This window comes from Python bivittatus, unplaced genomic scaffold (genome assembly GCF_059951505.1).
Source record: "Python bivittatus isolate LINGU-HERP-01145 unplaced genomic scaffold, Pbiv_v1 ctg000410_np1212, whole genome shotgun sequence".
NCBI lineage: Eukaryota > Metazoa > Chordata > Lepidosauria > Squamata > Pythonidae > Python > Python bivittatus.
In genome coordinates, this window is record NW_028277067.1 from 1,322,091 (window position 1) to 1,339,907 (window position 17,817).

The 17,817-nt window shown below is 41.7% G+C and overlaps 1 protein-coding gene across 1 annotated transcript; it reads right to left on the reverse strand.

Moving 5' to 3' along the window:
• Positions 1 to 7,575: 7,575 nt before the first annotated feature.
• On the reverse strand, positions 7,576 to 17,509 carry CD79B (CD79b molecule). The gene is made up of 6 exons (XM_007424840.4): positions 17,337 to 17,509; positions 12,091 to 12,144; positions 10,912 to 11,193; positions 10,365 to 10,483; positions 9,039 to 9,080; positions 7,576 to 8,338 (listed from the first exon to the last, which is right to left on the reverse strand). Exons 1-6 carry the CDS (start codon positions 17,404 to 17,406, stop codon positions 8,240 to 8,242), a joined length of 666 nt encoding a protein of 221 aa, XP_007424902.1. The 5' UTR covers positions 17,407 to 17,509; the 3' UTR covers positions 7,576 to 8,239.
• Positions 17,510 to 17,817: the final 308 nt, after the last annotated feature.

The window sequence follows — 17,817 nt, forward strand, 5'->3', positions numbered from 1 at the left end:
GTGGGTGAATAGTGCAGGTGTCTATTTAAGAATGTGTGGCAGGGTGACTAGTGGAAAGGTTGTCATGTCTGTCTGTATGTATGCATCTTCTTGCCACTTATCGTGTGAAAAAGTAGTTTCTATGGACAATAGAATCTTAAGCTAGTGTATTAAATTTTTATGAACAAAATGTGTATGTATGTGTATGTATGTGTGCACATGCGCGTGTGTGTATGAATTTGAAAATATTAGAGGCCTATCTCTTTATTTCATAATCCAGGGGAAAGTAGCACTGATTCCAAGGTTCAGTCTGTAGGGAAAGGGAATTCTTTCTTCTTGTCATTTCTGCATGTCTTCCATCGTTTCTGATATTTCAGGTACTCCAAACTCTTCAGAAGGAATGGAACTCCCAGTGTGTGGATTCTTTGGTATTGACACAAGACTTACGTATTCAAGTGGATGAACTCTGCCACATCTTTGCCTTTCCAAAAGGCCCCATTTACTGCTGTGCTGATTTTTATACTGATTTTAATTAATGCTAAAACCAGTCTATACATTTGTTAGCTTTGCACCCTTACACTGTAAAACATTTTTACAAGAACAATTGTGCAATTACATCTAATTACATGCTAAATGTTCTTTAAAACAAGTACATAAGAAAAGTACTAAGAATTCATTTCCTGAAAATGTTATCCTTTATGCTGCCTATTATGCTATATACCTCTCCAGGACCCATCACTTAAGCAGTTTCATCTGGTGGGACCCCAGAGACGTGCTTCTCTATCGCCGTGTCTGCCTTATGGAACAATTTGAAATGTGGATGGCCCTGATTCTGCTGTCTTTCAGGAGGATTTTAAGGCCTGACTTTTCTCCTAGTAACTGGGTTGGGAGGTTTTGTGTCCATCCTGATTTGTTCTTGGTTGAATGAAGCTGATCATGCTATGTTTTATTATTTTTAATGTATGTTTTGTTATTATATGCTATTTCCATTTGTGTGCTGCCCTAAATCACATGTTGATTGGGTGGCTATATAAATTGTTTCAATACATAAAGTGTACAACTTTAAAATACCTTTAACATAATTTAAAAGTTGCTAATACTCAATTTTTGTCAGCGTGGTAGAGAAGACTTAGTTCTTAGTCCATTCCTTAAAAAATCCCTATTGGATCCTAAACAGCGGTAACAGCTACTGCCATTTGTATAATGTTTCATTAGGCACAATTATGGCACTGATGTAGCTCATTGTACACTTGAATGAAACTTTTAGGCTTTACTCCCATTGAGGACTAAAAACTTTTTTTTTCTTTTGAAAATAAAATAAAACACTTAATGTTCAGAATGTGGAGGATTTAGTAATTGAGGGTAAAGTTTTGTTCCCTAGGTCATGATGGTGAGTATGCTAATCTTTAGATGCCAAGTGCATTGTCTGCTCATCAGTTGCTGAGTTGTTGGTAACACACCCACATCAGCTTATGCAACCCAGCCCAGGAATCTTCCAGTCTGTGACATTTCGAGAAAAGGTTTGATGTCACTCCATTAATAAACACCGATTTAGGAGGTGAGTTGTGGGCCTCTTCTCAGAAACCCCTCTGGGCTTTGGCTCATATGGGCATGATGATAACATCATATAAAGGTCATCTCCTAGGAAAGCCATTGTGGGAGGGAAAGAAAGAAGTGCGCGTCCCATCTAGTTTTGATGTCTAGTAACTGAAGAGGCAGAAACATCTGGGTGTGTTTTTTTCTTCCTTTCCTTCTGAGTTGATTTCGGATAATGACCATATTTAGAATACCTTATGAAATTCTGGTCACTTGCACCTCTTGAAGTTGCATCGTAGCTGGAGACTACACAAAAGACAAAATGGAGCACAATTTCTTTGAAGAAATGTTTCCTAGCTTAACAGCCTCCAATATATTGGACTATGTGGCTTGCTCTTTGGGGATGCTGGGAATTGTAGTTAAATGCTTGTAGAGAGGACTAGGCTGGGGAAGACAGTGTGGTTTAGAGAAGTATCAGTGTCAGGAAAGGAGCCATCTAAGAGCATCAAATGGGTAAGGGAAATGCTTCAGTGTTCTCCATTAGCACTTAGCCTTTGGACAGCAAACTGCAAAGGCGTTGTACTGTGGTGAGATGCATTAAGTACCAAATCAAATCAAATCTTTATTACGGTCATAGACCATCACAAGGAAGGTGAGGTACAGTCATTAAAAAATCATAAAGAATAAAAATCTAAACCTTAAAAATATGAAAAGCTAGCAGCTACAAAAGATATATGAATTAAAAATTAATATATATATAGCGAGAATCTAAAAGCATCTAAAAGAAGGGGTAGAAGCATTAGATGGATATAGATGAGCATAAAAGGTTAGTACTGTATGAGGAAGACTGTATCAATCAAGTTACAAAGCACTCGAATAAGGCAGACTAGGTGCTCGTTAAATCTAGTTTATAGCACAGGTCATCAACTGATAAATTTTGAGCGCTGCTGCACGGAACCTGGCAACATATTTCAATATAGCCATTATTTCTACAGTTTTGTGATCATCTTAAAAACTAATAGAGCCAGTTTGGTGTAATGGTTAAGGCATCAGGCTAGAAACCAGGAGACCATGAGTTCTAGTCCTGCCTTAGGCATAAAAGTAATTGGGTGACCTTGGGCCAGTCACTCTCTCCTCAGCCCTAAGAAGGAGGCAATGGCAAACCACTTCTGAAATCTTGCCAAGAAAACTGCAGGGACTGACTTGTCCAGGCAGTCGCCAGGAGTCAAAAACTGATTCAAAAGCACCAAAAATAAGTAAATAAATAAAATAAAAAAATAAAAATAAAGGCTACCATGTTTATTCTCACTTAAGCTTTTGTGGATCAGTCCACTTCATCAGGTGCTTTTTCAGTGCAGGTTTTGCTGGAAAAGTTTAACACAACTAGCCCTGTGGAAACACTTACTGAATGTGTATCTGTACATCTAAATTTACACAGGGGTATTTAATGTGAACCTGTACCTTCTTTTCAAGTGATAGTTTTCCTCCTCATCAAATAGCCACCCCCTTCAATTATATTTGTGGTCTGTTTGCTTTTGGGCCCAATTCAAAGTGATGGTTCTACTTACTGTTAAAGCAATAAATACCTTTGGGAATAAAGTAAAGAATAACTCTCCCCATGCCAGCCTGCCCATATCTTAAGATGTTCTGCTGAGACTCTGCTCCAAGATTGCTATTGGAAATGTGCTACAGATGATTACAAAGGAGGCTTTTTCTGTGGGTTCCCACCCCCAGCTCTGGGCTGCCCTGCATGATTTCTAGTTTACAATATTCCTGGCAGCAAAATAAAGCTACCATGTGATTACTCTACAAAAGTATAATTGAAATGGTTATTTGCTATATTTTTGTTATTATGTTTTGTTTTGTTATTTTTGTACAAGTAGTTCCCAGTTTAAGAATGAGTTCCATTCCCAAGATCTGTCTGTAAGTCGAATTTGTATGTAAGCCAGAACAGAATTATTGTGTAGTATTGTATAAGTATTATTGCGTAATTAACTCAAACCATTCTGTATTTAACTCGAATCATTGTGTATTTAACACGAATCATTTAACTTGAATTTTGCTACAATAGGCTCTGTTAACTGGAGGTCTGCAAACTGGGTGTTCTTAACCTGGGGACTAGCTGTATACCATCACACTTCATGACTCTTGGAGGCTCACACAACAACAACAAAATAATTTAACACAGCCCTGACACTAACAGCCTCCAGGCACCAAGAGAAGACTTCCATGGCATCTGTAGCCATGCCTAAAGTGGTGATATAAAATTGAACATAGTGATAATACTTCACCTGGAACCTCTGAATGGCCTCTCCCAACAGCTTAATGGAAATGTTAAATGGTAAGGGAAAGAAGATTGATCCCTACCACATCCCTACGTAACTGTGGCCATACGGTCAGCCTCTCCTCTCCCCCCACCACTGATGGGAACTCCCCATTGAAGAAAGAACAGAACTACTGTAAAACAGGGCCTCTAACTCCCAACTTCTGCAGGTGGTCCAGAAGGATACCATAGTTAATAACACTGAAGGCTGCTGAAAGGTTCAAAAGGACTAGGAGAGGTACACTATCCTATCCTGGTCCTGATAAGGTCATCAACTAGAGCAGTGTTTCTCAAAGTGTGGTCTGAGGACCCTGGGAATCCCCCAAGACCCTCTCAGGTGTCTGCAAAATCAAAATTATTTGCCACCTTATGTTGAAAAACAATACAATATTAAAATCCCATCAAACAATTGTGAGAAGCAGTAGTGGCAGCAAATGTGTCAATTTTAATTTTTAATATGGTAAATATAGGTAACTATAACCCATGCAAACAAAAGCTCTTTTGGGGTCCTCCATAACTTTTAAAAGTGGGAAGGGGTCCTGAGAGAAAAAAAGTTTAAGAAACACTGCACTAGAGTGACCATTGCCATCTTAGTCCCATGTCTAGCCCTCAAACAGAACAGAAAGGGTTATATTTAATCCATGATAGTTATCAAATACAGTTGGATTCTGAGAGCATCTCTTAAGGAGTGGTGCACCACAGCCTCCTTCAAGGTTGTTGCATAACCTCTCCTGAAGGGAGGCACCAACAACTTCCCAGATCCAGTTCATCATGCCCTTTCCTGCCCCCCTGCAGGAGCCAAGAGGGGCATAGGTTGAACCCACAAGTGAAAAAAAAGTAAAAAGTGAACTTTTTCACAGGTCAAAAGGAGTCCTAGGTAATAGGGCAAGATGCTGTCCCAATCGCCATCATGGACTCTGCCCATCAGGAGTCAAGACTTGAATAAAACTTAGCAACTTTTTTGTAGAATCAAGAGAATAGACCTGGTTGGATTAATCAGACAAAATCATTAAAATCTCACTGATTTTATAGGTCTGCTCTAAATATGACTAAGTCAATATCTAACTCATTTTCTTTTTTTGTATTTAGTCCTGAGACACTTTATTATTCCTGTCCCAAAATATTTGGTAACAATGAAGAATGGAATAAAATTGTTTTAAATAACTAAAATAAAAATCAGATTAAGCAGGAAGCAGTCATGTGCCTTATTTCGGAGGCTAGATTGAGCCTTGTCAGGTGGGACATAATACAAGTCTACCTCTGAATGAGCCCAGTATGTTTTTTCTTCACACTGGTGATTTCACTCTGTATTGGGCCTTTGTCTGTGGTTGCTTACTTATAACTCAGAAGGGAGTTACTGGATGGAAGAGCCAGAGGAAGGAGACACGCTGCATACTTACTGTTCACAAAATGGCCCATTTCCTCACACTCATATATGTAATGGGGCATGAGTTTAAAAGTTTGGGGAGATTGTGGAAGTTACCAAGATAGCAGCAGAACATCTTGTGGCAGTCTACTTCAGAGCCAACCTCAGTGAAAAAGCTTTTATTATTGTCGGGCTGAGAGGGGAAAACAAAACAAAACAGCCGATGCACGGGTCTGATCCTAAGTAGTGACCCAAAGGACAGTGCCGAGCATTTAAGGGCTCCTTTCAGCTGGAGCTTATAAAGACGTAGCTTTAGAACTCTGTTTCTGTGGTAGAACTTGGCACCTGATCGAATGAAATCATTGTATAACCTTTTGTTATCTATGGATCGACCACACTTTATATTTCGGGGGTGCTCAAGGGCTGCAGTGGGCAGGGCAATGGGATTTGAATGATTTGGAGGGCCTTCCTTCCATTTTTTTTTCTTATTTGTTGTAGCACAGTTCAATTTCCATGTGTTTTCTGTTTTAATTTTCAAAAGCAGTAATCAGAAGAAGCCCCGGGGGCACAAAATAGTTGCTGAGGTGCTGCCTGTTGCTTACCTGTGTCATAGTGGAAGATGTGGCTCTGAATCTTCCCATTTCTCCATAGAGCTATCACAATTGGCCAATCCCTTGTCCCTGCTGTAAATAATGAGGATTGTAGGGGATGGTAGAACTCAGACAAAGGATGGCAAAAATAATGGTGGCGGGGAGGAGCATCTTCCTACCTGAGATCCCCAGAATACTGCCTCTGCAATGACTGTCGTGACTAATGGTCATTGATAGCCTTGTGCTCCCTTATAAAATAAATATAAATTTATTTTGAAATGAAAAAAAAATCAGTTTGCATAAAACAGGCTCTGGGTCTAGCTGGCTCAGAACAAGTTCTGACAATCTTACAAACTGGAAAGAAGAAGTGGGATACTGACTTTTAAATGCAGCTGAATTTGAATTCTATCTTTGAGATTCATTCTAAATAGAAAAATAAAACACAGTGTTTGGAATGGATGACACCTCAGAAGTAGAACCAGAGCAGAGGGGACTCAGTAGGCAGAACTGAAACTGAATTATGAAAATTAACTTTTCTCCTTTCTGCTTTTGTCTGTGCGTGAGGCTGCTTCCCCTCAGCCCCCTGCTTCCCACACCCATTTTCCAACTGTGAAAAGAGGAGGTATTTAGCTTCGTTTTGTGAAAAAACAGGAAGGAAATGGTTCCATTCAGTAACTTGCAGAAAAACAAGCTCAGAATGGCATGAAGTAGAACATCCCTGTCACAGATAAAAGGCCATTTGGACCAGTATCTTGATAATAATTGTATACATGTTTTATATGTGCAATGTGGCTTTGAATGACCACTTTCTTGGTGAGGAGAGCGCTTGGTGGGCAGGGTGACCTTAACAAGCTGTTTTGGGATACCATGAAAGGACAATATACGGTTGGTTGTTTTTTCTTATGTTTTTTTCTCGCCAAGCAGTGGAAAAAAGGCTTTGTGGTATTTTCTGCCTCAAGAATGGCTGGAAACACTTGAGCTGGGTGAGGGAACAAGTGACACGCAGGTGTTCTGGGGGAGGGTTTAGAAATGGAGCAACGTGCATTAGAACATCACAACACAAGCTCTGCCCCTTACATATTCATGTGTGCAATATTAGTACAAAAGGGTAGAGTTTGTGTTGCGATTTCACAACATACCTTTTGCCATTTTTGTGTTAGGAATGGATGCCTATGAGATCATATTAGGCAGCAAAATACCTTGGGCCATTTCTGAGAGGTTGTTTTTAGAAAAGGAATCATCTCTCCCAGCTCGGTGCCTGCCAACAGTGACCAGGTCTCCTGGTTCAAAAGTTCTTTGTTTTCAAAATGTAACCTCTGTAGGTCTCCTCGTTGACAGATGGGTCCACCCAGGAATAAACACCCCTGTAGTCTTTACCATGTAGCACTCTTCCCAACCTGGTGCCTTCCAGATGTGTTGGAATTAAACTCCCATGATCCTTACCCAGCTCTGGCCATTGGCCATGCTGATTGATTGAAATCAACACAATTGGAGGGTACCTGGTTGGGAGAGCTGTCACAGACCAAACTGCACAATTATTCACAAGTGGTTGTGCGGCTCTTAGCAAAGCAGTCTGGACGGAAAATGCTGTTCCTAAGAAATTGGTCACGTATATTAGACTAAAAATGTTACATCTTCAGATTTCCGTAATGTAGAAATTGAGCACTTGCATATATTTTTTTTCATGCCCCTGAAACAAAGAAGTAACATGCTAATTCAAAATTTGAGAAATTAAATTTTTTTTAAAGTATTAAAACTTTTTATTATTTTGAAAAGTTCAGCAGATACGTTTGGAATTCTTTCATAAGGACGCTAGAAAGTTTTTTTACATGAGTCTTGGGAAGGAAAATCCTAACTGCAAAACTGTAGTTCTTATTGTCAGTAGAATTTGCCCTGTATCTTGTATATTCCAGATATTTTCCCCATGGCCACCATGGCAAGGAATTCTGGGAGTAGTAGTCCCAGTGCATCTGGAGGGTATCGGGTTGAAGAAACTGAACTAATGTGATGTTAGACATTAGTTTATCAGATTCAATACTTTATTGCCTAGCAGTTGGGAGTGAGGGCCAGAAACCTATTCAGTTAAGAAGATGAAATTTGGGAGAGAGAGTGTGTGAGCAAACTCAAGCCAGAAAACCCATCTACTCACAAATTCATCTCTCTTCTCAGCTGTTTTTGTTTTCATTTTTATGGTGTACCTCAAATTGTGTCCACCTGTCTTCTACCTTTTCCTGATTTGTATGCCTTTGATTCAACAACCCCAGGGAATCTGGAGCTCGTGAATGCTGCTTTTTAGTAGGTTCTAGCAGTTCAGCTGCAAAGCAAGAGATAAGCAAATTTTCCTAAGCTTCTCTAGAGTGGAATTTTTATAGTGGATCCTGGTTGCCCCAGGAATTGGTGCCCCTTTGGTTAAGTCAGCTGTGGCATATCAAGCTGCAAGCCCTTTCATTCTTCACACGGATGTTCCCCCAAATCCCACTTCTCCACTCTGTCTTGGTAAGTACCAATGTCTTCATACGTATCAGCTAGTTCAACCATCAGCCCCTGTTGAAGAACAAAAATGGAATCAACCTATGGATGGAAAGTGTGACAGCCAGGGCAAGAAAGCACTTTGTTCTGGGGGGTAGAAACATGCTTTCCAACTCAATTCGATCCTCTCTGTATGCCAGTAAAAGAACTGGCCAAAAGATACTCTACAGGAACATAAAAGGAACCCTCCTTAATCAGACAAAAGGCCCATCTAGTCCAGCTTCTTGATTCACAATATGTTCAATCAGAAGACAGGAATGGAAGAAGCTGACTTGTACTGAACCAGATCCTTGATCCATCTTTAACTGGCAGTGGCTCCCCAGAGTTCCAGATATGTCTTTTCTAAGCCCTGCCTGGAGAAGAGGGGAATTGAACATGGGTCTTTCTGCATATAAAATATAGACTCCTCCACTGAACTCAAACTGCTCTGGCTACAATTCTCTGGTCTGAGAATTGTAGCCAACAGCCCAGTATGGAATATCAAGAGAAAAGCATACATTTTCATGTGGTTAATTTTTTTGCAGATTGATATTGAATTAAGAGGATGTGAAGCTGAGGTTGGGAAATGAGAAACTGAGTACAATTCAATAGGCAAATTCTTTCCTGTTCCTCTTACAGGTAGACTCTGTTTGTTCCCTATCTTGACTGTGAACTGATTACAGTCTTATACCCTTTTCCTGCTTTATCACTAAGAATCTCTCATTCTGTTGCTTACCTCGTAAGTGTGTTCCTCCCCAGAGGCATCTTTTTTGTCACCCTAAAATGGAAAAGAGATGAATAATCAAACGTCAGTTAGCTTGATATTTCCTCTGATAATCACCTGAGATCCTTTGGCCAAGCATTCCTCATCCTTTTCCTTTTATTTGTTGCTGGGCTTGCTTACCAAGCAATCTTAATGTTTTATTAAAAATGCCATATTTAGAAAATCTTATTCTCTATAGATGGACAACAGAGAGAAGGCTGAGTAACTGGAGAAGATCCTTTTAGCTGAAAGGTGATGATTTGAAAGATGAATTGCTTCTTAGTCTCTCTGTGGACACTTTATGGTCACATCTGATTTTGAAATATTTGAGATTGTTTCTGAAATCCATTTGATTAAAGGCAAAACCAAGAAAATACTCTGTTTATCATCTGCTTTATAAGGTCTCCTTACTTTCTCCTATCTTCCTCCTTAGGCTTTACCTGGGTACTTTTCACAGTATATATTTTTCATCCTAAAAAATAGCACTTGACCTTACCTCAGCCCATTCACTGCTCCCAGCTTCCATTTTGAGGATTCCAGTGTCTGGAAGGATGGGAATTGTAGTCTAATAAATCTGGAGGGTGCCAGGGATAAGACTGTGCTATCCATAGGGATAGGTGAGGTGAAGTGGGGGGGCGGGGAGCCACAGCTTAGGATAAGCTCAACAGCAGGAGTCTTCTCAGCCTGCATTGTTGGAAGCAGACCTTTGAGTTTGTTCAGATTGTTGCTTCTGGAGGCCACAGTCTTCAAATATTTGTATGCTTTTTCTGTTATTGTTTCAAATGTTCTCTCATTTATTTGTCCATATTTTATATTTGCTCATTTATAAACACAGCAGAATATTAAAAAAGAAACAAAATTATGCCAGATGTATTATAATGCTGGTGCTACTTATCATTAAATGTCAGCTCTTCCCCAAAGGTCCTCCAGAGGAGCCAGATCTTAGTAACTCTCCAGAATGAAAATAAGGAAGAGGCCACCCTTGTATCTGGAGTCAGCTGTTCCAGAGAAGGGGGTTGAGAATAAGAAGGCTCACCCTCAGATCCTTGTTAGTGACATTTCCTGGGGGGATGAGTCTGCAGGAAGCCTCCCCCCAGATTCCACCTTGAAAAAGCAGTTCCATAGTTATCCAAGTCTTGAACCATATTCCTGCAGCTCTTCAATATGCCAAAGAGTCCCTTTGGATCAGCATTCTGGGAGAAGCCACCCGCATGGAATCATATCAAGAATTACTGTTGTATTCTAGTGATCAGTCAAGGCCCCAACAGAACTGTTATTACAAATGTCCCACTCACTCACCTTCCCCTGGGTTAGGAACACAGGTATGCTCACAAAAAGGACGAGAAGAATTGTCTGGATTAAGATGATAGCATCTTTTAGGTTGTGCCGACTCTGTACTTGCTCATAACTGCTGATGCCTTCAAAAAACAAGAAGAACCCACCTCACTTCTCTGCTTTGTCTGTAGACTGCCACCCTGTCATATTCCCACCAATTGTGAACCCCACTGTCCTGGAACAACTACATTGACAGAAGTATCAGTTTTGGTCACCGTTTTCATTTCTTTCTTTGAAACGGAGTGGAATTCTGTACCTAGGATAGAATTCAGACCCCATGATGTGGTTCAGATACTGCCTGCATGTACTTAAGTATCCTTGGCTTGTATAACACTATATATCTAGCTAAGATGCTAGATGTTAGCTGGTATATTTTCTCTGGGAATGAAATGTATGGCCTTGTGGCCAAGAACAACAGGTATCCAGAGTTTTGCTTAGGCATTGCCCACAGATGACAGTGCCCAAGCATACAACGTCAAAGAGGGGAATATTTAGAAGATTAAAGATTTACCCATGACTTTGAGTTCAGTGCCACAGGACTGCTTCAATGAGTCCTTGATCTTACAGTAGTAGATGCCATTGTCAGTATGCTGAATTTTGTTGATCTGCATCATTACTGTTGAAGTATTTCCGGTCACCTGGACTCTGGAGCTGTTCATAATCTCCTGATATTTGCCCTGCTCAGTCTCTTTATGCCAACTTGCCAGAGAACCAAAAGAACAGCTAAGGGAAATTCGGGCCCCCCATCTTGCAGCAACAAAACGTGTATTTATCACGTTCAGGAAAGTGTTACCTGTATAAAAGAAGAAAAGCCCACAGTGAAGAGAGAAAGTGGAGAGCAGGATGGCAAAGAAGGGTAAATATCTTTATTGGACTTTCTATCAATCTTCCCCAGCCAGGTCCCCTCCAGGAATGCTGCAGGCTAGGAAGGCAGGTCTCTCTAAATAAGGTATTGAAGCATGTATCATGTTCCAGCTAATTCCTGACTAGTGGCAGACTGCTGTCAACTCTTCTTCATTGGAGGTGTGGAGCTGCCTTTTCTAGGAAGGTCCTTGTACCCTTGAAAGCTTAATGACAAACAGTTATGTGATAGGTGAAGGTTTCCCAGCACCCTTGCAGAGTTCCAGGGTGGGGAGGGCTAATTTTGATTGGGATACATATTTTGTTTGTGTCTTCATTTGTTACCAGAGTATAATAGATTGGGGCTCCTAACCTAGTTTGCTTCGTCTTCACCCTTGGGGTGGGCCTGACAGGTGGAGCAGGGAGCTGGATAGAGTCAGGCACTGGCTGGTCCTTTCTCAGTTCAGGCTGGCTTCTTGGGATTTGAAGGCCTCATCCTCTTATGGAGTCCTCTCTGGCTGAAAAGCGGGCCAAGTGGAGGAGAGAAGCTATTGACAGGGCTTCTTAATCAAACAAGATAAAAGTGGAAACACAATCCATTGGACTGGTCCAAGGATGGGATGGCCAAAGGTCTCTAAGGCACCCAGTGGCCTGACACAAATGTGAACATTGGATTGCTTTGCAGACCCTAAATTGTTCCAAAAATAGCAGTCATACAGGTGTGGTTGTGCCCCAAATCAAGCAATTTGTTCACAAGTAACAAGTAACAAAACCTTGGAAAAAAGATTCTGCAAGGGAATTTCAGAAATAGGAACTGGAAGACAATATTATCTCGAAAGTGCTCGTATACCTTGTTTCTGAGAAGTGGTGTTTCTTTCACTAGAGGCTTTGGTGATTGTCATACCTGTGGGAAGAGGAAAAACACTCTGAAAAAAGGGCCAATTTACCCATTCAACTAGAACTGAAATTGGTTGTATAGTTTGGTGCTGTTTGATTTTCTTTCTGTCTTCTACGCCTTTAGGCAGGATGGTCTAAACAAATGTAAAATAAAATCAAGCAACATTTGCCTCCCCCAAATTTGCTACTCTAAATTTGGATGGTGGATATGCTCTGAATAGTCTTTGGGTGTGTCAATGTTTGGTGAAGGCTGGATGTTTTGCATGTTACATCCAAAGATTCAGCAGTTCTAATCAGTGTTCAATGCAATCTGACAAAGGCTGCAATGGTGGGCAGAAGCTGGTGTTTGGCAGGATCTGACAAGAAGGAGCCAGTGCATCTCCCAAGGGACATAACCAGGCAGCCACGCTAACATGGTATCCTCCAGCCCTTGAGCTGGCAGAAAAATATACTGGCATCAGTTCCACTGCCATCACAGACAAGCCCTATTCTGACTCTGGAACAAGGATGGTGAATGTTCTCTGTACAGTTTTAATGCGGAACAAGTTAAATTGGTTGATACGTGGATTCTCCTGGCTTCACTTCTGTTACCATCACCAAGCATTATTACTGTTCCAAAAAACAACCACCAGTTGCTCTCCTTAATGTGTGGTATAGTGGGGTTGGGTGAGTGTATCTGGACACCTGAGGGAGAGGGTTTACCTTCCTTTTAAGTTGCCCAAGTCAAGCATGAAGCCTATGTCCAAAGCAGCCTATCAGATAGGTCCTAGGCCCAGAGGAGGTGTGCAGGGTGAAGAAGAAAGCATAACTGATAATGAGCAAACTCCACCTTCAGCTCACGCTGCAAGGGAATGGCAATGGCTGTGATAGGCAGCATGCAGAGGCAGCCTGTGGAGAAGGTAAAATGGTGTCTCCACAAGTAATAAAAACAATAGAAAGTATAGCCCCATAGTGGTGTCTGTGGAGGGGACAAGGGAGGGGGCAAAACAGTGAAAGCAGAAACACCATGAAAGCCCTATGATCCTTTTGTACATGCACTATGATTTGTATGCATGTACAAAGGGCCAGAGCTGTGGGGCAACACCAGGCCACAGGTGGAAAGTGATGGCCAGGCCTTCTGCGTGCAGATGCCTCTGTGGAAGTCAGGGGGTCTGGCATCTCCTGCCATCCAAGCCAAAATGGTCATGAAGGAAATGGAAGTGAACAGCAACTAGAAATGGGGAGGGCTGCCTGTAGCACCCTAACAGGGCCAAGAGGTTCTAGGCAGACCACCAACCCCTGACGGTATCATCAGCTACATCTAAGATCAGATCCATGGGAAATATTGAGTTGGGAGAAGAGGGAAAAACCTGCATTAAAACTGGAACAGCTGAAGATGGCCTTAAATTGCCTCAGCTGTGAGCTGGAGAATGATAGGAAAGCAAATATCATGAGGACACTGCATATAAATGCTGTCATCAGGGCCTATGAAGAGGATGTGAGGATGAGCCCTAAGCCAAATAAGTTTTATACTGAGTTGTGTAAGCCCAGTCCCTGTAATGGGCAAGCCATAATTTATGACTTAGTACAATATGTAGACCCAGCCACTAATATCTATCACTTGCTGATACGTAACCCCTCAGTAACTGACTGTTTAATTGAGATGTGCAAGTAGTCATTTTAAAGTCAAGTATTCAATAAGACATTTTTAAAAATGTTGTTGCTGAATTCCAATTCAGATATGAGAGTACAAATTTTGATGAACAAATCTTAACATTAAAATCCAAAATTTGATTGGGGGAGAGGGCTTATGGAGATGGGCCAGGGCTTTCTAATAAAAAGCCCAGGGCAGGCTTGATATCTACAGGTCCACCTAAATTCAGCTTGAAGATGGCTGGCTGGCTGGTTGGCTATTTAGGACTTCTCTACATGTCACGGCCTTCCTCTCATCCCAGTCCATAGCCAAGGCTAGATGACCTTGGGTTTTTCTGAACCACCAAAGCTGAAGTGGTGTTTTCCATCTTCCTTGAAATAAGCTTTGCTATTTGCCATGATATGTTGTACCTTGGGTATCACTGAGATGATGTTGCAACAATCGGGATGAGGGTCTCTATCCAGCTCCTATGGGCCACTTTTGGCTGCAGTGTGGGCACATTCTCTGAAGTGGCTGACAGGCAGGTCGCATGGTGGGGAGAGTCTGCTGGAAGTCATAGTTCCTCTTCCACCCCAGATTCCCTACATGGTGTGTTGGCAGCCCCATTGGCAGGTCACACACAATGGTGGGTGCTGAAGTGGGAGATCAGTTGTCAGCAGGTCAGACACAATGATGTGCTGGCTGAAACTGGCGGAATTTTCCACTTCAGTATTTGCTACCCCCACCTTTGTTGTCATGGGCCGGGGAACTCCCAGATATTCTGCACGCCATGTCAGCAGGTGGGTCAGCAAGTATGCAGAGGTGGGGGATGTGGGAGATGTCTTCTGTGTAGCTCAGATGCTGCAGAACCCAGAAAGTGGGCAGGGGCTGACCAGTGGGGGCTCAATAGGGCTGAATGACCTTCTTATGAGCCCTAGCCACACATGCAAACAAGCAGGTTCCAGCAACAAAAGCACTGTGCCGAACGCCCTGCCTCTCAGCCCCTACTGACAGTCAGTGCATAATAGCAAAGGCACTCAACAGGGCAATTTTCCTATTGACACCTCAAGCCCACATCAGCTTTTACCCATCCCATGGACACTTGCAGCACCTAATACATGGGATCAGGTGACAGTCCTAGTTGTATCTAGAGGATTTAAGGAAAGCAGGACAGGAGAGCCTCTCCTACTTGACTGAATAACCCCCAATCAGCTTCTGACAGATGGCTAAATCCATCACTGTAATCCATTTGTCAGAACCTGCCTCTTCTCCTAGCCCCATAAGGGCAATCGGATGTTTTTCTCATGGGTAAGAAAACCCACCAGTCTCTGCACCTTAACTTGCCCTGCCCTTCATCATTCTCCCTTTTGTGTTCCTGATGTGGATGGTGTGATATTGACATAGTTTGTGCTACCTCATGGACTGAGGACAGCACGTTAAACTGGCTGTCTGGATATGCTGCCCTGAGAAAAGCAAGTGGCAGAAAGAGATTAAGTGAGATCTTAATCCAGGAGTTAGGACCTGCAGGGAAGTATTGCAGAGTAGAGTATTCACACCTGTTGAGGGTATGAGAGCTTCTACTGTATTCCACATCCTCCTGGTTTTCTATGTTTTCAAGACTCAGTGTCTGCCGCCCACTGTGGTACATTTGCAAATCTTGTTTTCTTAACCATGATTTAATTGGTTGGATTCATCACATTTGTTAAGCCAAAATCAAACCAACTATGTTATGGCTTAGTATGGTCTGTAAACCTAGCCATTGACTGGGTTCATGCATCATACTAAGCCACAATGTTATTTGACTTTGATTTAATGTGTTGAGTGAACCCAGCAAATTGTGATTTGTTCAATAATCCATGATTAAATAGAACATGAGTGTGATGTGTGAATCTAGCAACCTTCCTGAAAGTAAAACAATGTATTCTCTCTACAGAATAACTATTTTTTAAATAATTAAAGGAAACAATATAATAATGTTCATCCTTTTACTTCCTGTCCTTTGACCATGCTTTAGGCATACTTTTTCAGTATAAGATGGGGGTAAAATCCCTTCCTGTTATGCTTAATCTCTGCCTAGGAAGATGAAATGCTGTCAGTTCTAGTCATGTGTGCTGAAAAGTACAATCTATGATGCCAGGTACCTTGAGTTCAAGGCTGAAATGCAAAGCTTACTTGGAAGAAAGCACTTAATAAAACTTACTTCTGAGAAGACATACCTAGTATTGCATTATTACCCTACAAAACTGTGGAGCTCCTGTGCATGCCATCTTAAGCTCTTTAGAAGTAGGATGAGAGAAAAATATGATTTACAACATTTAGACCTGAGCAATTTTTTTCTATAGTACTCCTGGTCTTAAATTGAGAAGAGCCCTATTTTAGCCCTGAGGGCAGTTTGAGAAAAGGACAGGACCCATATATTAGTTGTGGAATTAAAAAGCTCAAATGATTCCACTTTACACTCACATTTGCTGAAACAACCTCTTTTATACAACAGTTAAATTGCCCTCAACTACATCTGGCTATCCTAGCTGGATAAAGAAGTCTCAGTACTACTATCCTTTTATTCAGCCTGAGAGAGTATGTGAAAGCCCATCTTCATTGCTTTCCTTTTCTCTGGTGAGCTTCAATCAGAAGGTTTCTTGTTTTAAAAAGCTAACACCAACGTGTCAGCTTCTTCTCCCCAAATTCAAAGCAGCTGGACAGGAAGTGTTGTATTTTTTGGTAACACAGTCCAATGAACACAATTTTCTTTCCTGTTTCTATGAAATTCACCCTGAACAACTTGGGGGGGGGGGAGTAGCAGGGGGCCGAAGAAGGTCCTCCCTGGAGCAGAATGTCCTGGGCTCCATCTTAGACATTTCCAGCCCCTACACACAGATTATCAAAGATCCCAACTAGTATCTCCACCATCCAGAAAAGACCGCACAGCCTTTGGAGTACTGGTGTCTTTCTAAAGAGTGGCTTCAGGTGTTGCAGTTTTCTAAAACTTCATTTCTAAAATAAAGTGCTCAATAACTCAGAGGATGTCATTATCTCTCATTTAGTATTGCTTCTCATTGAATTCTCAACAGAATTTTCTGCTGATCCCTCTCTTAATCTGGTTTTATTTTTTCCCCTCCCCTCTCTTTTGGTACCTTTTTCTGCAATCTCACAGAATAACTGGAAAGCCACCCTCTGTCTCTTCCAGCTGGGTTTCAGGTTGTGCACCTTGTTTCTTATAAGACAACCCGTCACCTGTGATCCAACTCTCAGCCCACTATGAAAACAGACCAGCCTTCTCAACATGGTAACCTCTTCATGTGTTAGGAATACAATTCTTAGTCAACTTGGCAGTATGGAAATTCTGGGACTTCTAGTGGTAGCATCTGGAGAGCATCAATTTCGAAAGGCCAATAAAAATAGCTTTTATTTATTTGCTTATTTAGGCCCTGCCCTTCTATCCAAAAGACAATCAAATTGGCTCATGAGAGAGAGAGAGGGAAGACATAGACAAAAAGGCAACGAACATCATTAAACTACCTAGGACTTTAAATCATCTTAATCAATAGATTTGGCTGAAGAAGGAGATGAGATGGAAGAAACCATACCTGTGACTACAAGCAAGAGCCCCAGTGCGGCCCCAAAGTCCCTGCAAATCTGGAATGAAGAAGCTGCCATAGCTGGTCAAAAGCTGAGATGAAAGGAATGTATCTTGGATTGGGTTTAATTAGAGCTTTGCGAAAACACCTCCGGCCCTCAATTTCTTCTTTCTTTTGACAAAATGAAAGTGCTGAGGCTCTCCTGGGCTGAGCTCTGGTTTCCTGCCCATGTAAATTCAGCTGTCAAGGGGCAGTCCCTTGGGTGACTTGTGGGCAAGGGTGGGTTTTGAACGGGGGGCAATCTGTCATGTGGGCAGGGGTGCTTCAGCTGAGCAGTTTCATTGGCAAGAGCTGCACTTAGCAACTGGGTGTCACATGGAAAGTGAAGTAAGTTGTTCTGGTTTGCCACCATTTCTCTTGTTGTAGATATTGTGCCTTGAATATTTTTATTTTATTTATACCCTGCTGTTCCTTTCAAAAAAAGTCCAGA

Coding starts and splice junctions, on each gene's coding strand:
- CD79B (XM_007424840.4), bottom strand. CDS start 17,406: ATGGCAGCTTCTTCATTCCAGATTTGCAGGGACTTTGGGGCCGCACTG. Junction 11,194..12,090: donor CACCACTTCTCAGAAACAAG/GTATACGAGCAC, acceptor TCTTTTATACAG/GTAACACTTTCCTGAACGTG. Junction 9,081..10,364: donor TGTTCCTAACCCAGGGGAAG/GTGAGTGAGTGG, acceptor TTTCCATTTTAG/GGTGACAAAAAAGATGCCTC.